General features: G+C 40.1%; 1 protein-coding gene across 1 annotated transcript in view; it reads right to left on the bottom strand.

Annotated features, from left to right (window-relative positions):
- LOC149220392 (ARM repeat superfamily protein) overlaps positions 1 to 25,150 on the bottom strand; it is a 91,898-nt gene that overhangs the window by 46,315 nt on the left and 20,433 nt on the right. The window contains exons 4-7 of the mRNA XM_089384779.1: positions 21,804 to 21,895; positions 20,936 to 21,145; positions 20,162 to 20,353; positions 19,810 to 20,043 (exon numbers count right to left, since the gene is read on the bottom strand). Of these exons, the coding sequence (XP_089240905.1) occupies positions 19,810 to 20,043; positions 20,162 to 20,353; positions 20,936 to 21,145; positions 21,804 to 21,895 (728 nt within the window). The remainder of the gene's footprint in view (positions 1 to 19,809; positions 20,044 to 20,161; positions 20,354 to 20,935; positions 21,146 to 21,803; positions 21,896 to 25,150) is intronic.

Here is a 25,150-nt window from a genome sequence, read left to right on the forward strand (position 1 = left end):
CGGAGGGTATCTACACGTTGTAGGAGAAACATCATAACTCCCTCTTCAACAGGGGTGGAAATTTTGCATCACACCAAGCTTGTCTCTAAAGTATTCAAACCTCACTTTAGACAGAGGCATGGTGAGAACATTTGTTGTTTGCTCATCTGTGGATATGTACCGGAGTTCCACTACTCCTCTCTGTACCATGTCTCAGATGAAATGGTATTTGATCTCTATATGCTTTGACTTGTCGTGAAATACTAGATTCTCTTAAAGCTTCACATAATTTTGATTATCATAGCATATCAAAGTTGGCTCTAACTCTAGATCAAAGAAACTTGCAAGAAATTTCCGAAGCCACATTGCTCCAAGGCATGCATCACTAGCTGGTATATATTTTGCCTCTATTGTACCGAGTGCCAATGACAATTATTTTTTGCTAAACCATGAGATCATACCTGATCCCAAACTAAAGCAACATTCCTATCTACTGCACTCCCTACCCAATCAATGTTTGTATAACCTTGCAACTTTACTTCACCATCTGAGACATGTTTGAGTCCATATCCAATTGTACCATGCAGGCACCTCAATACATGCTTTGTTGCTACCAAATGTACATGTCTAGGCTCAACCATGTATTGACTCAATGTGTTCACTACAAAGCATATATTCGTCCCAGTATTAACTAAGTACATCAAGGTATTAACTTTTTTTACATCGTGCGATCAACCAAATCTGAAGAAGAATGACTCAAGGTTCAGATTCTTAACCATAGGTGTGGCCATGGACTTACTGTCTATCATCCTGAATCTCTGCAAGATCTCAATTGTATACTTCCTTTGGCCAAGGAAGATCTCATCTGGTCTCTACCACACTTCTAATCCTAAGAAATAATGCCATTAAACCCAAATCCTTCATTTCGAACTCTGATGTGAGCTCCCTCTTGCACCCATGTATGAGATTCTCATCCCATGTAAGAAACGGGGTCATCTACATATAGTAGCTATATCAAGGGGCAACCATCTTCAACCTTGTAGTAAAGGTTGGGATCTGCATTACTCTTGGTACACCCCAAGCTCATCAAATAGTTTTCTATTCTGGCATAGCATGCCTTGGGGTGCCTGCTTAAGCCCATACAAAGCTTTCTTCGATTTACAAACAGGGGACTCCTTCCCATGGATCACAAAACCTTGTGGCTACTCTATGCACACTTCTTCTTTAATTACACCATTCAAGAAGGTAGTGTTTACATCCATCTAGTGTAATTTACAACCCTTAATAGAAGCAATAATGATGATATATCTAATAGAAGTGTACCTAGATATTGGGGCAAATGTTTCATTATAATCTTGTCCCTCTTTCTGGGAGAATCCTTTAGCCAAAAATCTAGCCTTGTACTTTTTTGTGTTGCCATCTGTAGCATGCTTGATCTTGTAGATCCATTTTGAAGTCACCACTAACTTCCCTTCTGGTCTCGGAACCACGTCCCACACATCATTTTTCATGATGGATTGGTACTCTTCCATCATAGCATCCTTCCACACTTGTTGTTTTGTGGCTTCCTCATAAGTGGAAGGTTTTGAATCAATGATCTTACTCATTAGCGCCACATAGCTAGAAAACTTGTGTGGTCTCTTGCTCTCTCTGAAGGAGCCTCTGGGAGCTACATGTTTTTCTACTTCCTGCAACGTGAGCCATACTAGTCTTTTATTGAAGACTATAACCTCTTTAGGTGGATCTACCAATATCTCTGGCTCTATTATCTCATCTTGATCTTTTGGGATATGTTCTTCTGGGGTAGAGTAAATCATTATTGTATCCTTGGGAACCTCTTGCTCCTCTCTATCCTTGTCCATGTGAGACTCTCTAGATTTCCTAAAAGTTGTTTCTTCATCAAAAGTGACATCTCCGCTAATCTCAATTTTTCTCTATCTAGAGATGTATATTCTATAAGCCTTTGAAGTCTCATTGTATCCAACGAAGGTGCCATTCTTTCCTGAAGGCTCTAGCTTCATTCTCTTTTCCTTGGGAACATGTATGTACATTGGAAGGTTGACTTTTGGTTTCTTCCCAGTGAATACTTATTTTGGTGTCTTGTTCCCCAATATCTTATGACGACTTTTGTTCTGAACATATACAATTGTTTTGGATGCTTCTGCCCATAGATACATGGGTAAAATCTGCTCATGGATGATTGCTTTAGCTGCTTCTACAATTGATATTTTCTCTTTGCAATCCCATTTTGTAAGGAGTTGTCAGCTCCCTCTTAATCCCGGCTTCTATACAAGTCTTTGAACTCATTTGAGATGTATTCACCTCCATTATCTGACCTCAAAGCTTTAATCTTTCTTCCAAAGAGATTTTCTTCTAAGGCCTTGAATTCTTGAAACTTATTGAAAACTCCAGCTTTTGCTTTCAAGAAATAGATGTGTGTTTTGCGTGAGAAATCATCAATAAAAGTGATATAATATAAAAAGGTACTTAGAGATGGTACAGTCATTTGTCCACATACATCTGAATGTATAATGTCCAAGATCCCCTTAGATCTATTGTCACTGCTTGGAAAATTTTCCTTGGCATTCTTGTCAAGTGCACAAACTTTGCATACTCCATCATGCTCCACATGCATATCTGGTAGACCTGTGACCATTTTGCTCAAAACTGGCAAGGCTTTGTAGTTGAGGTGAGCAAGTCTTCAATGCCATAGCTCACTGGAGCTAATACTATTGTGTACAAGAGCCTGTGTTGGGTGTCCCTTTGATTTATACAATCCTCACTCTCGGACACAAAGCACATCTGTTGAATCTACTTGAACCCTAAGGCCATAGAAGGACTTGGCCATCGACAAAAGCTACTATGAAACCTCGATTTTCTAAAGCAAAGATAAAGAGAAGATTCTTCTTTCAATCTTGTACAAGAAATACATCTTTTATTGAAATGGAGTTACCTGAATCAAGTTGGTAGGGTGTTCCTCCTACTCCTTTTACTACGTGCTTTGAGTCATCTCTAAGTTCCACCTGAAGGGATGAACTCCTTTATGTCAAATTTGCAAGAGAATTTCGCAGCCCAGTCATGTGCTTCGAAGCACCACCACCGTCTACTAGCCAAATATCACTTCCTTGAGTGATGGTGCTTGTGAGACCTGAGACAAAGACATACTCTTCATCGTTTTTCTCCCTTGTCTTTTTCAGAGATGTATACTCCTCCATATTTGCTACATGTCCATGATGTTGAAATTTGGTACCGGAGGACAGGTGGTTCCCTTAGGCTTTGATCTTTGGCCTAGGGAAAAGTGTCCAAAAGAATTTAATTTTTCTCCTAAAGTGACTTTATAATTTTATAAAGTTAAATCTAATTTAAAAGTGACTTTAAGTGATAAAGTTATTAAGTCTAATTTTAATGTGACTTTTATAAAGTCAATGAAAAATTAGAAAGGAAAAGTGACTTTGGAAATAAATGACTAAGTGAGTCTTTATTAAAGTGGGGTGAATTAAAAAATAGAAAGTGAGATTTAAATGAGCATTTAATCTCAACCATTGATCTAAATCTATTTCAGCCATTGGATTTAGAGATCACCCAAAAGTCACTTGGATCACCCAAAAGTCACTTGGAGTTATATTAAAGGAGGAAAAGGTCATTCATTCTTTCATGAGCAGATTGGGAGAAGGAGAGCAAGAGAGCAAGAGAGATTTCTGAGCAGGGAGGAGAAGGAGACAGCAGCTTGGCACACATTCCAAGGCAGCAGTTGAGCAGATTTGTACAGCTGATTCAGCACATAGTGAAAGGCAGATTTTTGCACAAAAATCGAGGAGCAGTTTGCTGATTTTTCTGCACACAAAACGGAGGTCGTACAGCATTTATTGCTGTCCTGTTTGCTGTAATTTCCAGATTGCTGTGAGGCACGGGAAAGGAGATAAGTTGTAAATTTGCTTGCTGATTTTTTGCTGAATAATTCTCACTGTAAAAAGACAATTTTCAGAAATAAAGAAGAGCTCTCAAACTGGTTTTCCCCAAGAGTTGTAGGGGGTTTTTCCAGGGTCAAGTTGACCAAAAATATCAATGTTTTAATGTGTTTTAATGGCTGTTTTTGATTGCTGATTTTTAATTCTGCAATTTCCAACATTCTGAAAAATTTCCAGAATTTGTGTTTTCAGCAATATTTATTTTTTTCAGTCTGTTAAATGTATGGTTATGGGAATGGGCATTTAACTACATGGGAGAAATAAGGAGAAACTGAAAACCGGGGTGGGAAAACAGAAATTTTTACATGGTATCAGAGCTTGAGTGCTGAAGGGCAATTTGGGACAGCAAAAAGGAAAAATTACAGTTGCTGATTTTTCACTCAGAAAATTCCAGCAAGCTGATTTTTTCATAAACAGCAGTTTTATCTTTACTACAGCAGTGCTATTTTTCAGTTTTAGGACAGCAGGATGTCATTGGGATTGAGGGTGGAGGATAGGCTGGATGGGCATATAAATTACAGCGTTTGGAAGGAGAGAATGCAGAGTATCTTTGAGGAGGCAGAAGTCTGGGATATCATGGTGCATACCGCACAGAACCCTGTTGTTGTGCCCACTGATATTACTCAGTTGGCTGAGTATAAAAAGAAGAACAATAAGGGTAAGAGGCTGATTCTAGACGGAATCAAAGACCATTGCATTCCTCATGTGAGAGGAAAGAGCAATGCCCATGAGATGTGGACAGCATTGTCCAATCTCTACCAGAGTACCAATGAGAACCGGAAGATGGTCCTGAAGGAGAAGCTGAAGAACATTAAGATGGGGAATGATAGTGCAGCTGGATATCTCACAAAGATTACCAATGTGAGAGATGAGTTGGCAGCGATTGGAGAGGCCATTCCATCCACTGAGTTGGTGCGTATTGCAGTGAATGGCCTCCCCCGTTCATGGTTGAACTTTGCTGATGGGGTTTGTGCACGTGAGACCCTTCCCACATGGGAGAGGTTTTGGGATGATTGTATTCAGACAGAGATCAGGAAAGGACAGCTTGGGGCAGCCAAGCCAGTTGAGCAGGATGAGGACGTAGCACTGGTGGCAGGAGGCAAGAAAGGCAAAGGGAAGAAGCAGGCTTCCACAAGCAGTGGTGGGGGCAAAGGCAAAGGTAAAGGTAAACAGGGGAACACAAAGAAGGACTATTCCAAGGTGAAGTGTTGGAATTGTCAGAAGATGGGACACTATGCAGTTGTGTGTCCGGAGAAGAAGAAGAAGAAGGGGAAGAACCAGGATGTGGCAGCTTCAGCTGAGATTGAGGACTTTGCGGGTCGTTTTGACCGGGAGTTTGCGTTCACTACATGTGAGTCCTCTAGTGCAGGATCACCTGCCACACAGGTTCAGAGGGAGCATGCTTTTCCCTCGATTAGCGGAGCATCTACAGGTATTTGGTATGTGGACAGTGGGGCTTCACGTCACATGACAGGAGTCCGGGAGTACTTCTCGGAGCTTTCAGAGAGTGGCACTGATATTGAGGTAGTACTCGGTGATGACAGAGTTGTTAGAGCAGTCGGGGTGGGGACAGTGACATTTCAGAGGGAGTCCAAACCTCCCTTGAAGGTGTCAGAGGTTCTTTATGTGCCAGGGATGAGGAAGAACCTCATATCCGTTTCAGCTTTGGAGGACAGAGGATATGAGGTACTGTTCAGGGGAGGACAGGTGTTGATGTATCCCAGGGACGCTCCAGCTGATTCAGCTAGAGTGATAGGTGTACGCCATGCAAAGGTGTACAAGTTTGCATTCCAACCCCTTTTGGCATTGAGCAGTAGTACCGACAGCAGAGCTAGCAATTCTGAGCTGTGTGAGATTTGGCACCGCAGGATGGGACACATGTATCATGGAGCCTTGAGGACATTGCGGGAGATCACTACAGGTGTGCCAGATTTCAGTACTGATCACTTTGATACTTGCAGAGGTTGTGTGATGGGCAAGTTTGCCAAATCCCCTTTTCCCAGTAGTGACAGCAGAGCGACGGGGATACTTGATTTGATTCATTCCGATGTGAGCGGTCGGATGTCTCATGTTTCCTTGAGTGGATATGAGTACTATGTTTTATTCATTGATGATCACTCCAGGAGGACCTGGATTTATTTTTTGAAGACCAAGAGTGAGGTCTTCAAGCGGTTTCAGGAGTTCAAAGCTCTTGTGGAGACCCAGACAGGTCGAAAGATCAAGTCCTTGAGGTCGGACAATGGAGGAGAGTACACCCTTGGAGAGTTTGTTGACTATTGTGCGGAGACAGGCATTAGGAGGGAGTTCACTGTTCCTTACAACCCCCAGCAGAACGGGGTTGCGGAGAGGAAGAACAGATCCATCATAGAGGTTGCCAAAGCCATGATACATGATCAGGGGTTGCCATTGTTCTTGTGGGCAGAGGCCTGCAACACAGCTGTTTACTTGCAGAACAGGAGTCTGCATCGTGCTTTGGGGCACATGACTCCGGAGGAGGCTTTCTCTGGGAAGAAGCCTGATATTGGTCATCTTCATATCTTTGGATGCATTACATACTCCTATATACCCAAAGAGAAGAGGACCAAACTAGAGCCCACCGCAGAGAAGGGTATCTTTGTGGGCTACAGTGAGACCTCAAAGGCCTTTCGGATTTACATTCCTGCACAGAGGAGAGTTGTTGTCAGACGAGATGTGAAGTTCGAGGAGGACAGGGCCTTTAGGAGGTCACGGGAGTTAGAGTATCTGGATCAGCCAGACCCTCAGCAGCAGTTGAGTCAGTCGCAAGGATCCAGTGGGCAGGGATCAGGAGGATCCGGAGGTACATCTATGAGGATGTCAGGTCCATCAGTGAGCAGTGGCTCGCCAAGCCAGAGGGGTGGTGCTCCGGGCAGCATGCAGAGCAGTTCACAGAGCAGTTCACTAGGGAGTCCACTGATGGACAGTTCACACGGTACCTCAGCTTCTACAGGTTCAGGTGCAGGCAGGAGGACAGCAGACAGACAGTCAGGAGTTCAGGCTACTGATGGTGATGAGGAGGAGGACTTTCATTCTCCTATGGGAGAAGCATGCTCAGGGAAGAGGAAGCCCAAGTGGCTTCAGGACACCTTGAGAGATGCCACATCTGTTGCTGAGCCGAAGAGGCCGGTCAGAGAGAGTAGACCACCTGAGAGGTTCTGTAGCTATATGGCGATGGTTACCAGCATCCTTGACTCTGAGCCTTCTAGCTATGAGGAGGCAGCTAGCCAGCAGGTCTGGAGAGAGGCCATGCAGGAGGAGTATTCTTCTATCATGAAGAATGATGTTTGGGAGGTGGTGCCGAGGCCTGAGGGCAAATCCGTGGTTACTTCCAGATGGCTTTACAAGGTAAAGCATGCTGCAGATGGCAGCATTGAGAAATTCAAAGCGAGGTTTGTGGCTAGAGGGTTCTCCCAGGTAGAGGGAGTTGATTATGAGGAGACCTTCGCTCCCGTGGCTCGATATACTTCGATCCGCTCCATTATATCGATAGCAGCAGAGATGGGTTGGAAGATCCACCAGATGGATGTGAAGACCACATTTCTCAATGGCTTCATACAGGAGCAGGTGTACATTGAGCAGCCACAGGGCTTTGAGGTGCATGGGAAGGAGTCCCATGTGTGCAGACTGAAGAAGGCCCTTTATGGCCTGAAGCAAGCTCCCAGAGCTTGGTACTCCAGGATAGATGCATACTTGCAGGGGATGGGTTTCACAAAGAGTGAGGCAGATCCGAACCTTTACTTTATTGTGATTGGTGAGGAGCCTCTCATTCTGGTGCTGTATGTGGATGACTTGATCATTACAGGTGCAGAGAGACCCATAGAGCACTGCAAGAGAGATCTTGCGGCGGAGTTTGAGATGAAGGACATCGGCTTGATGCATTACTTTTTGGGTTTGGAGGTGTGGCAGGAGGAGGGGCATTTCTTCCTGGGGCAGGGGAAGTATATTGTGGACATCCTTAGCAGATTCCACATGGAGGATTGTAGACCCATGTCGACACCGATGATCACCAACTGGAAGAAGCTTCATGCTTCGGATTCCGAGTTGGTGGATCCCACATTGTACAGGCAGCTGATTGGTTCCTTGATGTATTTGGTCAACACTAGACCAGATATCTGTTTTGCAGTCAACACGATGAGTCAGTTTATGTGTGAGCCTAGGAAGGTTCACTGGGTGGCTGCAAAACACATTTTGCGGTACTTGCAGGGGACAGTGGATTATGGTCTGGACTACAGGCAGGGAGATGGAGTGAGATTGGCAGGATACACTGATTCTGATTGGGCAGGTTGTGCTTCTGATAGGAAGAGCACTTCAGGGTGTTGTTTTGGGTTGGGTTCAGCAGTAGTGTCATGGTTCAGCCAGAAGCAGCAGTCAGTAGCACTGAGTTCAGCGGAAGCAGAGTATATGGCAGCCAGTCTAGCTAGTTGTGAGGCCATCTGGCTTCGCAAGATGTTGTTTGGCTTATTTGGTCAGCCGTTGAGACCTTCAGTGATTTACTGTGATAATCAGAGTTGCATTAAACTCACGGAGAATCCAGTATTTCATGACAGGTCAAAGCATATCGGGATCAGATATCATTTCATCAGAGACTATGTTCAGAAGGGAGCTGTGAAGCTTGAGTATATTTCCACTGATGCGCAGGTTGTAGATATCCTTACCAAAGCCTTACCACGGGGCAAGCATGTCTACTTCAGAGACAAGATGGGTGTGGTGAGGAACACCTTCCTCGGTAAGAGGGAGTGTTGAAATTTGGTACCGGAGGACAGGTGGTTCCCTTAGGCTTTGATCTTTGGCCTAGGGAAAAGTGTCCAAAAGAATTTAATTTTTCTCCTAAAGTGACTTTATAATTTTATAAAGTTAAATCTAATTTAAAAGTGACTTTAAGTGATAAAGTTATTAAGTCTAATTTTAAAGTGACTTTTATAAAGTCAATGAAAAATTAAAAAGGAAAAGTGACTTTGGAAATAAATGACTAAGTGAGTCTTTATTAAAGTGGGGTGAATTAAAAAATAGAAAGTGAGATTTAAATGAGCATTTAATCTCAACCATTGATCTAAATCTATTTCAGCCATTGGATTTAGAGATCACCCAAAAGTCACTTGGATCACCCAAAAGTCACTTGGAGTTATATTAAAGGAGGAAAAGGTCATTCATTCTTTCATGAGCAGATTGGGAGAAGGAGAGCAAGAGAGAAAGAGAGATTTCTGAGCAGGGAGGAGAAGGAGACAGTAGCTTGGCACACATTCCAAGGCAGCAGTTGAGCAGATTTGTACAGCTGATTCAGCACATAGTGAAAGGCAGATTTTTGCACAAAAATCGAGGAGCAGTTTGCTGATTTTTCTGCACACAAAACGGAGGTCGTACAACATTTATCGCTGTCCTGTTTGCTATAATTTCCAGATTGTTGTGAGGCACGGGAAAGGAGATAAGTTGTAAATTTGCTTGCTGATTTTTTGCTGAATAATTCTCACTGTAAAAAAACAATTTTCAGAAATAAAGAAGAGCTCTCAAACTGGTTTTCCCCAAGAGTTGTAGGGGGTTTTTCCAGGGTCAAGTTGACCAAAAATATCAGTGTTTTAATGTGTTTTAATGGCTGTTTTTTATTGCTGATTTTTAATTCTGCAATTTCCAGCATTCTGAAAAATTTCCAGAATTTGTGTTTTCAGCAATATTTATTTTTTTCAGTCTGTTAAATGTATGGTTATGGGAATGGGCATTTAACTACATGGGAGAAATAAGGAGAAACTGAAAACCGGGGTGGGAAAACAGAAATTTTTACACATGATGTTTTCTTTTTCTTTTCCCTTGAGAATAATGGTAAGCAAAGTGTCCCAACTTCCGACAATTGTAACACCTAATCTTAAATACATCCTTCTCATGATCTAGAACTGATCTTCTATTTTTCTTCGAATTGTTGTTTCTTCTTTATTTTCCTTTCTTCACATGAGTAGCAAGAGCTTGATTTTCTTCATCATTGGTCTTATGTGCCCTGGATATCAGTCTTGATTCTTCTTGAGCACAATCTATGTTAGTTTTTGTAGCATTAGATGGTGTTCTTGTCTCGAGACTTTGTGGGGCGACTAAAACAACAGGAGTTCTCCAAAACTCAAAATTCGTTTCTAGAAATTCCACCTAGAGATGGCTCAATTAAATTAATTGACCATAATTAAAAATTTCATAACTCTATCTTAGGAAAAGTGGTTAATTAATAGGAATTAATTGAGAAAAGTGTGAATCATCTATAAACTCACACGGATCAACTTGGAGATGATCTCAGCCATTGATTAAGTTTTAATCTTGGTCGTTGGAGTCCCAACTATAGATTATAAGATGAAGTTGATGGGTGGATGGAGAACACATCAGTGCAAATACTTAGTGACCTGGGCAATTCGATTTTCCAGTGCAGGTGATTCAACAGGAGAAATTGAGCCAGTTGGTGGCAGAGGGGCAGTAAAGCAGCATTCCGAAGGAGATTCTAGTTCCGGAGATTCCAAGGACTTGCTTCTAGCAGCTCTTTAGGTGGGGATCATGGGACAACCAACTGCTTGTAGGACTTCCTCTTTCGATGTCATGAACTTCTTTAATATGAAGCCTACATCTTTTGGGACTTCTTTGTAGGGCACAGACCATCCATCACTTTCATTCATGAATCATATTAGTCATGTCTTCCTTCTTTTTAATGGAAAGTGATCCATTAGTGCATATCTGGCCTGCCTTCATTCCTTGTTTCCTTCTTCATGTCATGTTTCCTTAAGGACCTTTCATCCTGCCACATGAGCATCAGTTGTAGAAGACATCCACAGCTCTTCCCTTGGCAACCCTGCATAAGCCCATCCAAATATTGTTCAAAAATAGAAAAAAAGAACATTAAATCAAAATTACCTTTGTGATGGTCTTTCATCATGACATCTCCTTGTTTGCATCAACATCCTGCATACATATTGACACATCTCCAAAAAGATATATAATGTCAAGGGTCTCTTTCTTTTTCAGACTTCATCAGGATCTTCATATCTTTCCCATGGAGATATCATAGTCAAATCTTTTAGTCCTTGGATGTTGATTGTCTTCTCCATAGTTGCATTTATCATGATCTCTTCCTTTTGTTATTCACACATTTCTACCCAGGAACTTCCATCCATAGTTCCTATATCTTCATTAACCACCTCATATTTCATATGAAAACATATTATGTTGATTTCATCTAGTCAATGTGTGAACCATGCCTTCATGCATCCTTTCACAAGAGGAGATCCTATCTTTTGATCATGCTCTTGAGGTAGATCACTTATTCATGATATCTGCAACCATACAACATGAATTTATTTTATCAAGTACAAGCATACATACCTCATCTCTTCCTTTTGGTCATCTAGTCTTTCTTTAGCAGCTTCCTTGATTGAAAGAACTTCAATCCCTTGACCTGCGTCACTTCTTTTGTCATTATATCATCATCCCATGAATCCCATACAAGTTGGAATTCCCGACGAGACACTTGCTTCTTTCAGTAGGTGAACCTTCCAATGAAGATTTCAATGGAGGATCTTAATTATCCTCATCCTGCAAATGCTCCTTTTGAATGATGTATGATGAGCTCTATACTAGATGACTTTCTTTTTCCCATAAGTACTCCTGCTTCTAATGAGGTTACCAAAAGCTACATCCTTTTATAGGTGACATCCACGGACTTCTATTTCATCTATCTTTCATGGTTCTTTATGATGATGTTACGAGCTCTCACTTTCAATTGTATGCTTCTATGATGCCATCTCCTATGCTGCATCCTATCATGTTTCTAATGATTCTTACCATAATAATTATACTTTACAACAGAAATTTTGAAACAAAAACTTGAAAAGAACTAGGTGAGGAACACTATCTCAATCACAGTAGAGATCCTTTCCTATACTTCCTCCTGCTTGGATTTCTTCTTTTCAGCTTCTTCCACTTCTTCAGTGATATGGGATTCTTCCCTTCCTCTTTTGTTCTTGTCTTTCTTGAGCTTAGGGCAATCTCCCTTGTAGTACCCATATTCTTGACATCCACGGCATTAAACAATTGCCATGTTCTTATTTCTTTTCTGAGCACCAAATTTCCCAAACTTCCCTTTTCTCTTTGCCATAGCAGCATATGCTTGAGTTTGCTCATTTGATCCTACATCAAATTTTGCTTTCAACCTAGTCTCTTCTATTTTACATAGTGACCATAGATCCTTGAATGGAGTAGCTTCCTTCTTCCCATAAATGCTTGATGTAAAGTTACCCCATTCCTCTGGAAGTGCATTTAGTACTATGGTAGTCATTTCTTTGTCAGACATAATTTCTCCCAAATCTTGAAGTTGATCCCTTATTTTAGATATCCTCATAAAGTATGAGGCTATTCCTTCTTTTGATATCCTTAGCTTGTAGAGTTCTTGTCTTAATGAGATAACTTCTCCTGTAGTGCTTACAAAAAACAACTCTACAAGTTTGTCATATATTTCTTTTGAAGTTTCAAGTTTTGATACATAGGGAATGAGGGGATCCTTGATGGATTCTATGAGAATCCTTTGAGCCCTTACTTCCCCTTTCATATACCTTGCAAGTGCTTGAGCATCTTCTTTTGGAGGTTTGGTGATTGAGCCCTTAACATGTTCCATGACCTCATTTTCTATGAGGTTTAGATTTGTCCTTTTCTTCCATGCAAGAAAGTTTGAAGCCCCAACCAACTTGTTGCTTTCCTTGCAAAAAGACATTTTAACAGATTCAGATGTAGACATAAATATACTTACTTGAGAAGATGCTCCTTCAACCTGTTGCCTTCTTGAATTTGATCATGATATAGGAAATTGAAAACTTCTTCTTGTTGAAGATGTTTTACTTCAAGAGTGATCCTTGGTTCCAAAGAGAAGGAGAAGGTGTGATTTCTCCAGAGATGATAACTGCTTGTGAACACTTTTTTTTCTTTTGATTAGGTTCTTCTTTAGCTTGATTATTATAGTGTTCTTTTCATCAAACAGTGATCAAAACATCAACAACAATGAGACAAGGGACACAAGATGTAGGCAATCAGCCAAGGCCAAAACCTCTCCAACTTGAGAGGAAAACCCAAACGAATTCTTCTTATAGAATCTTCAAGTGATGAATTCCAAGACCAAGTCACAAGACCTTTTCCACAACTTCTCTTCCTTACTCAAGTCAACACTAGTCAAACTTACTTCTAGCGCTACTAATCTCAGCTACTCTGAAATTTTGACCCTTTTTCACAATCCTACAATTCTCGGTCTGCCTGAACATCTGCAATTCCACACGTGTGAGCTGATTGGAGGACTTTTAGTGATGTCTTCCTTCTTCGCTTGACTTGGAGACTTCCCTTTGTGATCTCGGCTAGCACAAACGTTGGTTTGGTGACTTTCTTCTTAGCTTCTTCAAGGAACCCTAACTATCACACATGCGAGGAGGATGACCCAAAACAATGTCAAAAACTCTTATCTTTCCTTCCTTTCCTTTTGTTGGTTATGAGGTTGCCTTCCAGTGTCTTCTTGCACTTAATCTCCTATTGCAGATGCTTGAACAAAATAGTCTTCAAGTGAGGTTGAGTCCTCCTTTCTATAGTAGTTTGCCCATGAAATAAGTCAACTTGTGCTAGTCTGTAGGCCAGCATCCTCTTCTAGAATGATCTTCATCTCCTTTGGAAGGTCAACTTGATAAAATACTTGTAAGTTGTGACAAGGTCTTGGAGGGTTTATGACTCAAATAAATTATTTTTTTACAATATGTAACATGCCCAAATGGGTCTTCAATACATGACATTGACTCAATAGACATTATGACATAATGACCAAACCTAATAGCTCATATTGGGAGCTTGAGCTACAAAATAAAATTCCTTGAGCATGAAACCCATGCCTCAATCATAACAAAATAATTTTATTTTTCTTCTTTTCATTAATTACATAAAATCATAATTACACATGCCATTATAAAGACCAATGTTGCACTAATCGTTATCGAGATAATATCGGTGCGAGGAAAAAATCGAAAAAAATTGTAATAATCGGGAAAAAAATCGGTAATAATCTGGAAAAAACCGTTTGGTACAAAAATATTCATTTTTTTCAATTTTTGTAATATCTAAACCATCTACAACATAAAATAAATATTGACGCATAAATATGATACAAGAACTAATATATAAGATGTTTAATATCATTTCTAGTGTTGAAATCACACATAACAGTGAATCATGTCCTGAATAGTAAGTTCTGACTCCTGAGTCCCAACTCAACCTCAAAATATCAACAAAAAAAATAATAATGTATCTCATATCATGATTCATAATGTCATATACAAATAAATGAACCAAATAACTAAAGTCTAATACTACTGATTTCCTTTGCCCCTCTAGATGTAGATGTTGGTGGAGTTGGCAGGCCGCAGTAGACTATGGAGTCTGTTGTGCTCTAGAAGTTGAAGAACTAGGAGCTACAGGAGGTAGACCACGTCCTCTACGTGTGACAGGGGAAGCTTGGGTCAACTCCTCCTCCTCAAAAAAGAATTTTTTTTTCCACAATTTTTTCGAAAAAAACGGGCAAAAAAAAAATTTCTTAGTACTAAGCGCGATTTTATCTTTGTTGTTGAAAATATCGCGATTATATGATAATATCGCGATTTTAACAACACTGATAAAGACCGAACCTAGTTACATATTTCAAAACTCCCTCTTAACTAGGGAGATATTCATAATCCATACAAGGTACCTGGACATTCTCAATCTGAAGAATTCTCATAAGAAGAGTCGGATTGCTAACCCATCTATATAGCATCATATCACCCAGCATTGTCACATAGCAAGGCCTTAGCTAACAACTCTATATCTCTCCACAAGATCAAAGCACAGTGCTGGTGAGACCAATGATTTATAAACACCCTCATCATTGTCTCTCTCGAAACATACCCTACCCGGGTTCTCCCAGAGTATGTTCCACCAAGACTATACTTACCTTGGATTCCCAATCCCCGAAGAATATCAGTTCTCTACGCTACTCTTATCTTGGATTCCCTACCACATCCTCAAAGAGTATCGGATGCCAGATGCTTACCCAATCCTCCATTCTATCTTCCAAAGTGAATACAAGAAAGATGTGTCTATATATCCCTCTCAACTAGGGAGGATATACCCATTCCATTGAAGGAATGTACCTATTCCTATAAAAGGAATGTATCCAAAATCTCTCTTGACCAGGGACTTGCTTCCAGCGGCTCTTTAGGTGGGGGTCATGGGACAACCTCCAGCAGGATAAGGAGTTGGTTGAACCTCCCACCACTAGTGGCCGAACCAGCAAAGAAGTTCGTCAGACATTGAGAGATGGAGAGTTCATTGGAGCTCCTAGGACGAACGAGAGAGAGCGAAGACAGCCTGACAACTACCAAGCATTGGTGGCTCAAGTTGCAAAAACTTCCATCTTTCAGGAGGTCGCACATGCCATGGTAGAGTAATACAACTCTATCATGACAAATGATGTTTCAGAGGTGGTGTCGAGGCCTGAGGACAAGTCAATTTTAGGTTCTCATTGGATCTACAAGATCAAGTACATTGTAGATGGCAGCGCGGAGAATTACAAGGCTAGATTCATGGCAAAGGGTATGCGCAGAACTATTGGATAGATTGTGAGGAGACCTTCACCCCAGTATCCAAATATACTTATATCTGATCAGTTATATCCCTAGCAACTCAGATGGGGTGGCAGATTCACCAAATGGATGTCAAGACAACATTCTTGAACGATGATAAAGGAGGTGTACATAGAACAGCCAGAGGACTTCGAGACTCATGAGAGACGCACACATGTGTTCAAACTAAAGAAACCACTATACAGACTCAAGCAGGCTCCCATGGCATGGTATGGTCGAAATGACAACTACTTGCAGTAGATGGGATTCGTCAAGAGTGACGCAGATCCCAACCCTTACTATTTCATGGTAGAGGATGAGCCACTCATCCTAGTATTGTATGTGGATGATCTCTTCCTGACAAGGTCATCAAGGCTCATAGAGGACTGCAAGAGGAACCTGGCAGCAAAGTTTGATATGAAGGATTTGGGGTTGATGCACTATTTCCTACGATTGGAAGTGTGTCAGAAGGACGGGGAAATCTTCCTTGGTCAACGGAGATATGCTACAGATATTCTGAAGAGATTCAGAATGCAGGATTATAGACCCATGTCTATGCCCATGATCACCAACAGGAAGAAGATAGACGCATCAGATGACAAGGATGTTAACCTCACCTTGTACAGACAGCTCATCGGTTCTCACATGTATTTGGTCAACACTAGGCCAGATATTTGCTTTGCAGTCAATACCATTAGTCAATTTATGGTGGAACCGAAGAGGGTATATTGGATAGGAACGAGGCACATTTTGAGGTATGTACATGGCACAACAGAGTATGGGTTGAAATATACAAGAGGGGATGACGTCAAATTATCTGGGTTCAGATATGCAGATTGGGCAGGAAGTTCAGTGGACAAGAAAAGTACCTCAGGGTACTGCTTCAGTGTTGGATCAAGGATGGTTTCTTGGTGCAGCAAGAAGCAGAAATCAGTAGCACTGAGCTTTGCAGAGGCAGAGTATATTGTAGCTAGCACAACGACATGCAAATCTATATGGCTTCAGAAGCTACTGGGAAGCTAGTTCAGGCAGAGGTAAGCTAGCTGGTTTTTTATAACTTGAGAGAGGCATCCAAAAGATATTTTAGTCGCCCAATAAAAAATTAGAAGCGAAAAAAATTAGAATTAAAATAAAAAAAAAAACGTCAAGTGTTAACTATAAACTCCGTCGTACTGCCTAGAAACTCGTTTCCGGTCACACTGGCCACGTTTCCCCAGCGTGAAACGGGCCAGTACGGCCGAAAACGAGTTTCCAAACCGTACAGTACGAGTTCCTCGTTTCTGTTTCGTTTCCAACCGGAAACGGACCACTAGGCAACGTTTCTTGCAACTTAGCTTCAAAACTAAAGTATATTAGACTAGTTGTGTTTTTTTCGTTCAATGGTTCATATGCTCTAAAACTTCATATGCAAAATACTTGGATGAGTCTTGTGAATTATTTTAATTGATTTTGAGCATTCCGTTTTCGTATGGTTTATAGCTCGCTCTCTCATGGTTTCCTTTGCCTATTTGCACTAATTCTCTCATAAGTTGCCATTGTTCTTTATTTTGCAAAGCATCATCAATTTGTCCAAGGTATCTTATCCCTAGTTTGGCAACCGCAATTTTTTCATCTCCTTTGAGCAATTAGTGTAGTTCAGTCTCTTAGTTTGTTAGTTCATTTAATTTGAATTCTTTTGCACTTAGACGAAATCAACCTTCAGCCTAACTGGTTGAAGTAGTTTAATTTAGGGACCCTTTTCCCCTTATGCCTTCTTATTTTGAGATTGGGGGAATGGTCACCACTGTACTTGCTAAATCAGAGTGGGTTATCCCAATGTTGGATCTACTTGCAAGTGGGGTGCATTGAGAATCAAGTGGATACTCATTAATAAGCTAACCTTCTCCACTCGAAACTCCTTTCATCTTTCTTTAACCCATCAAGGATAAGGACAGAAGCGAAAGTTGAATTGAAACTAGTTTGATTTGCATGTTGTAACTTCAAATTTATTAACACAAGAGACAATCTAATAACTCTAAAATTCAAAAAAGAAGCACTCCACTACATTTACTTCCTAGCATTTTGTTCTTGATTTATCCACTTATTGCCACTTTATTTGTCAAAGCTTTTTAAGTTGTGGGCAATTTTCATTTCAATTTCAAGTGCATTTTATCTTCAAAGCGCTTTACATTTTCAAGTACTTCATTTTGAGCATCTATCAAGCACACTCTTGGCACTGGTCTCATTGTCCATATCTTTTACTTGTCAATTATTTTATTCATTTGTTGATCATCATTATATCTATGGTTTGTGAAATGAGTATGATGTTTAATGGTTAATTCTTAGGGTTATTATCTACATGATTTGAAGTTCATGATATGATTTATCTTGTTAATGGAGGATTGCTTCTTGTAATTCCATTTAACTCTGATAACTTGTGTAGCTTAGACTAATCAAGCCTTAATTTTATCCATTAGGGACTAACCCCCTTGGCTTCGCTAGGAGTTAGCTTAGACGAAGGAGTTGGGAATTGGGTGACAGCCCCAACTAGCAACTTGCCCAAGGCCACACTAAGTGAAGTTAGAGACTTTCTCCACGATAATCCCAGGAATGGATTTAGGCGACAATAGGACCAAAGAACTAGAACTTGTAAAACATGAAAACAAGTTTAACAAAAACATATACATGTCACTTCTATCTATATGTAGGAGAGAATCAAATAGTGTTCTTAAATCCTAAAGACCTTAGAGAAGCAATGAAAAGCCTCCTAAATAATGGCACAAAGTGTGAAGATGTGATCTATCGTTTGGTAGTTGGGGCAGAAGCTTGCTTGTCCTTTAGCCCTAAGTTGGCCATTCTCTAGCTCCTTCGAAAGCCATTGGTGTAAGACCGTGGCATAGAAGTTCGAGAATGTATGGCCCACCATGATAGTCCAATAGTTGTTTGGATCAATATTGTCCCCTGATTTGTGGATCAAATGAATTATATGTCTAGTCTAGGAGGGGGAAGTCTAAACGAACCACATGATTAAATAAATCAGCAATATGGGAATGAAGGGACTGGACACCTGCTTGAGGAATTCAACCTAAAGCCCTTCCTCATCAACTGCTTTTTTGGTACACATAGATCTAAGTTCTCTCCTGATGTCTCACTCAAAGAAAAGGTAGCAAGTTGGGCGGGGGGACGACGAGACATGAGTGGAGAGTTGTCCAGGAATATCATAAAGAGAGGTGGTGTGGGGGGGAACATGGTCTGGGGGTCAAGGTCAACCAAAATGGTATGTGATCAAGGAAAAAGAGCATGCCATAAGGTTTTTGGGAAGTGGTGGAGGGCATCACAAGTTTTTGTCGTTTCTATAAGAGAAATGTTAGTTTTTTACGGGGAAGGTGATTCCGGTATGTTTTGCAAAGGTGAAGGGAGGAAGATGGGTCGTGAGTGAGAGTGGCTCAGAGCTATTTGTGGAGGGATTTAGCTTTTCAGATTCTTAATGTTTGTTATTTTATAAATCTAAGTTTATAGCAAACAACATAAGGTTTGTAAAATAACATGCTAAAAGTCTATCTACAATCATGATTAGGGATTGTATAAGCACAATGTAAAGCGAACAAGCACAAGTAAAACAGATATGGAGGTCAAAATAGCAGAAGTTAGCTAGCTTTATAAGTAAGAATACCCACCAAATGGAATTTGACTTTAATGTGAGCATATCCACAATTTACTTTCCTTCACTATTAGTATATGCCCACTCTTTTCTTCTAAGAAAATAGCAATAAAACCTCTAGGCTGTTTTCCTCATAATTGGATAATCATTAAGTGATGACAAGAAGCTTGCATCAAAATATACTGCAATCAAAAAAGTAACGCATAGTTCTTTTATTATGTAATGCATCTTCCCATATGCAGCTGCACAACCCATAAACTCCCAACTTCTTCAACATTTAAACCTTAAACTACTTTTAGGACCAAAGAACTAGAACTTGTAAACATGAAAAATAAGTTTAACAAAAACATATCCATGTCACTTCTATCTATATGCAGGAGAGAATCAAACAGTGTTCTCAAATCCTTCACAAGTAAAAGGTAAGCAGGGTATAAATCTATTTCAACATCCCATTTCATTTTATAGCTAATGGGCCAATAATATAAAGTACCTAATCAAATCCTACCCAACAGTTTGCTCTTATTAAAAATATTAAAATTATGGTAATCAAACTAACCTGCAGATATCCACGCTTGTCTTGGGGAGATGACATGAATATAGTAAATAAAGTTGAAAGAAATTCAGGAGAAATTTTCCTCAAAATCTTCATATTCTCTGATGCAACTTTTGAGTTGTAGCGAGAATTGGCTCGTTGCTCAGCCAGACTTATTTCCAAGCCCTTCACCTGTTCTAAACTACTCAAGCTATTGAGAGCTTCTTCCTGTGCTTTTTTGTTCTGCTGAATAAGTATCTACAAAACCATGACACAATAATTGCAGAAGTTAAGAAGATTTAACCATTAACATTCTCAACTTATCATTGTAAATATAGTCTGGAAAATAGGGCAAAGTATATGATACAATTATAACCTGCAAGCTTGAACAAATTATGCCACGTAAATCTGGCTCTTTAAGAAGTGATGCACGCAATTTCTTAGCAAGATCCAGAAAGTTCTGAGCTGTGTCTATTGGGTAGTTGCAAAACGATGGAAGCAGTGACCATAGAGCATGAACACAGGCTTGTATATTACGTGAAGCTACTGGGCGTCCTTCCACTTCAAGCTGCAAGATGAAGTGAACATTAAAATCCTAATCACAGAATAAATACTCTCCAATATTAAAGTATACATGTAATTACTTTTCTGTGTTTTCATTGGCCCCCTGTTGATAAGGAATACCAGTGCTCTGTAACAAAGCAATGCAAGTCAAAATTTATTGCCTAACATATGCCAATTTCACTAAGCTTTCATGATCTATCCAAAATCTCAAACTTTCATTTCCCTTGTTGATTTTTGCATGAAGATATTTTAGATCTCACTTTCGCTACAGTTAGTTTATTTCTCATCTTGAGGGAAGGCATTTTAGAGTCCTGCCCTGTTTTTGTATGGGCTTCTCAGGACTGATGAAATCACTAGTCCCTTTATCTATTTGTCTTTAGAGGAAATTGATATGAATTTCATTTTATGCATTCATTGCTATATTTTTTTGGATGTTTTCTATGCCTATAGAATGCTGCATTTTTTATTGTGCTTTAAGTTCCATGAGCAACCATTTTAAATGCAGACTGCGACTACGGTGAATGTAATCAAAAAAATGTAAAATAAAAAATCCCAAATGACAAGTTCAGGAAATATTGTTGCATACCATCTTAGATTTCTCATGCAGTCTGTCCACTAACCCAAGAATATTGTTTGTGAAGAACTTCAAGCTTCCCCCAACTATATGTTGCTTCAATATAGGAAGCAACCAAATATTGGACTCTGACAACTCTTCACAATCTAAATTGAGAGGCAGGATATCCAAAAATTTATCTGGGCCCATTGCCGCAACTGCTGAACCAACACATTTATGCAACTGCAAGATGGTCAAGATGTGCTTGTAAGACAACTAAAAAGCTTAAAATTTTCAGATCTTCAGAGAATCACATCACAAACATCTCTTCTATAAATGCTTTTATTTCTTTAAATGTGGATCATGCCAATAAATACACTCTACAGTTTAGTTTGGAATATTTAACCATGGACCATGGCTGAGGTGATTCATGTGAAGAAACAAAAATCTACAATCATATGTTTGCACTGATTCACTTAGATTTACCACTTTCATATTCCTCTAATAACGACGAGAACATTTTCCTCCAACTAAAATTGTTAAATTTCATAAGTAGATATTAAAGATAAAATGAACTGCTGCTGATATTTCTTCCTTCTCTTCAATTTGCCAGGGTACCTTTTAATTTTATTATAGAAGAAAATAGAAAGGCTTTGACACGTATTCAGTACCAAACTATATATACTATATAGTGTAAACACATTGTCTTGTATAGATGATAGAAACAATATTTAAAATAAATTTAGCTTTCAAATTTACATCAGCCTGGAAATCTCTTTGGCCTTAGATGTTTACATCAAAATTCAGAGGGTGGCAAAATCGTGGGGAAAATTGTGAAATATAAGTATGGCAAATAATAATACAATATAATTAGAACTGTCAAGGATAAAATTCTACCTACCTGCTTCCTACAGGTTAAATCTTCATCAGCAAGTTTTTGCAAGTCAGCTAGGTTCCTCAGGACACCTCCCATTAGAAAACAAGAAGATTCCCCTGCAGTATAAACTTGACGTTAAACACTTTGCAGGAATGAGCACAATCATGAATTTACTGGCTTGTATTTTAAATGAAATAAATGGTATTAATTTGATATAGCTTATTTCTGACAATCAGTTGCTCAGACCATAGCATTTACTTTGAGATTCAGTTAGACATAATTACTGGGAAACAGCTTCCGTGGCCATAGATTCACTTCCACGGACAGTTAACATTTTCAAAAGTTACACATAAAAGTTAACCTTTAAGATTCTAACTTCTAAGAACTTGGAAACATACAGTACAGACAAAATTAACATTCAAATTTCCACATGAAATATATACAACCAAGTCAATACATGTAAGATCAATACAAATTTAGTGAGCGAAAAGATTAACAAAATTCAATGCTGTTAAAAAAAAAGAATAAGATCGTTTTATTGTGTCCTTCAAATCTGCTCTGCGGCCCTCCTGAGCTCTGCAGAAGCCCTAGATTGATCCTGCAATGGTTACCCCAGAGGGGCCTCTCCCACTCTGCCAGATGAGGCCGCCGCCTTCCAGGATCTTGTGTCTGCTCTATCAAAAGAACCCAAAGGCAAAGAAGCGCAAGCTAAGTTCATGAAGAAGGCAGAAGCCATTACTTCAGTGGCTCTTCCCACAAGAGTCCGAAGAACAACTCTGGCTTTTTCTGATCGAACTTTGGTAGGAAGGTTCACAGGGATGTGGCTGTCCCCCCGATCTATGGAACCCTGGTGATAAAACTTGGAAGCTGATGATTAAGGGTAATATCAGACTGTATGCATGTGGCAATGGCTTTTTCGCTTTCTTGTTTGAACTCAAGGAGGATAAAGATCTTACCTTCAGAAATGGACCCTATTTTTTTGGATCTCGACGTCTGTGCTTGAATAAATGGTCTTTGAACTTCGACGTAGATGAAGATATTCTGAATGCAATCCCTGTATGGGTTAACATTCCACGGCTCCGACTCTCTTGCTGGAGCGATGACTGTCAGCGAGAAATAGGAAATGGAGTTGGAAAATATTTGGATAGAGCTGAACCCAAAGGATCCCAATTTGCATGTGCCAAGATTTGCATGGAGGTCGATCTAGAGAAGGGTTTGCCTTCAGAAATTAATCTCACCAGCAGGGGTTGGACTTATTGTCAGACGCTAGATTATGAGCAGATTCCATTTAAATGTTGGTTCTGCCACGAATATGGCCATTTCGCAAGAGATTGTAAGAAGGACCAAGCAAGTAAAGGCACAGACGCACCAGCAGAACAAGTGGAGCAATGGCAGACTCAGAAGCAAGGAGGCCATATTGGCAAATTGACAGCAGCTAAGAACCAAAATACCCAAAACAAGAATGGGGCCTCATCATCGGCAAATCCTTTTGATGTCCTATAGACCCAAGTCGAAAATGATCAGGAAGAATCCAACCGTAGCTCAAAGAAGGGGAATTTCAGTGAGGAAAAAGAAAATCTGGAACAAGAAGATGGGGAGATAAAAGACATAGTGGAGGATTCAATCACCGAACATAACACAGATCTGCAACCCACGGATTCGATTCATGTAGAGGCTCAAAATGTTCTGATAAATAATAATGAAAGTCCCCCATCCAAATCTAGGAGAGCTAAGGGTGGTCCATCATCCACAAGGATAATAACTTGAATCATGGCACAAACCCTAAGCTGGGCAGATGAAGATAGTAGTCATGGGACAGATAGTAACAAGAAAAAGAAAGGAAGGCCCTTTAAGAAGACTGCTCGAGAAATAGAGGTGGAACAGAATAAAAAGTTTGGTAATCAGCTGATAATCACCAAAATACTCAAGCCAATAGCGCCCAAGGGGACGGAATCACCATAAGGAGGAGTTAATTTTCAAAATCCTCCCAAAAAATGATGCATATCTTGTGTTGGAAACTAAAGCGTCTAGGAACCCCATAAAATCCCTATCAGTTAAGCAAGATGGTGAAACACAAGCTGTGATGGATTCTTCTACTTCAGGAAACCAAGCTCGAGGAAGCAGAAGCTACCAATGCAGCTAAATCCTACTAGAGGGATAGCGCTGGAATTGCGCAAGGCTCCAAGGGAGCCTTAGGCGGATTAGGTACGTTTTGGTCAGAACTCTATTTTAATCTATTAGATTGTATAAAATATCAATTTTGTGTAGTTGTGCTTTTGGAAAGAAAGGATACCTGAGAGCAGATCCTTGTTATCAATGTATATGCACCTGGAAAGAAAGGATACCTGTGAGCAGATCCTTGTATATGCACCTGTGCTATATGGAGAAAAGCCAGAATTTTGGGACTCATTAAGCTCTCTTAAAGAGAGGTTATGGCACAACAACTGCATAATAGGGGGGGAGAGGGGGATGTCCAGTTTGTGATCCATTCAGAGAGGGAATAGAAGATTTGATATCTGAGTGTGATCTCGTGAACATTCTCCCAAAACAGGTAAATACAAACGGACAAATAGAATGAAGGGGGATAACCACATAGTAGCCCCATTGGATCAGTTTTTAATACATAGTAGTTGGCCCCTTAAGGGGATGGACTGTATTTATGCAATCACAACGCAAGGGTGAGTCCGATCATCGACCACTCTCTTTGTTGATGGACCATATGGAAGATCAAGGCCCAACCCCGTTCAGATTTAATCCTGCATGGTTATTGGAAGGAGTTGTGGAGTTAATCAGGCAAACATGGAGGCTTCCAGTCATTGGATGACCTACCTATGTGTGGGAATCAAAATTGAAATCCGTGAAACAAGTACTAAGGAAATGGGTCAAGGAAAATTATCAGGTCGCTAGTCACAAACGGGTTGAGCTAGTTAAGCAATTAGAAATTCATCAAAGTCTGATTGAAACAAATCAGGTGGAGCCTAGCATCTTGAAAAAGAAAAGGAGCTAACAAGGAAAATCTTTGCAGTAAGCAGACAGGAAGAAGAGCTTTGGAGGTTCAAATCTCGAAGCCTGTGGCTCTAAGTTGCACGATACAGGGAAACGGGTACGGGTACGGGTACGAAACGTGATCCCCACAAATTTTGGAAACAGGGATTTTAATATTGTTCTCAGGTCCTCGGAGGAGAGAGGAGGATGTCTAGTTTGTGATCCATTCAGAGAGGGAATAGAAGATTTGATATCTGAGTGGGATCTCGTGGACATTCTCTGCAAAACAGGTAAATACAATAGACAAATAGAATGAAGGGGGATAACCCCATAGTAGCCCCATTGGATCAGTTTTTAATACATAGTAGTTGGCCCCTTAAGGGGAT

Source organism: Pinus tabuliformis, chromosome Q (assembly GCF_031772625.1).
Source record: "Pinus tabuliformis cultivar Carrire ecotype Pingquan chromosome Q, CPIR1, whole genome shotgun sequence".
NCBI lineage: Eukaryota > Viridiplantae > Streptophyta > Pinopsida > Pinales > Pinaceae > Pinus > Pinus tabuliformis.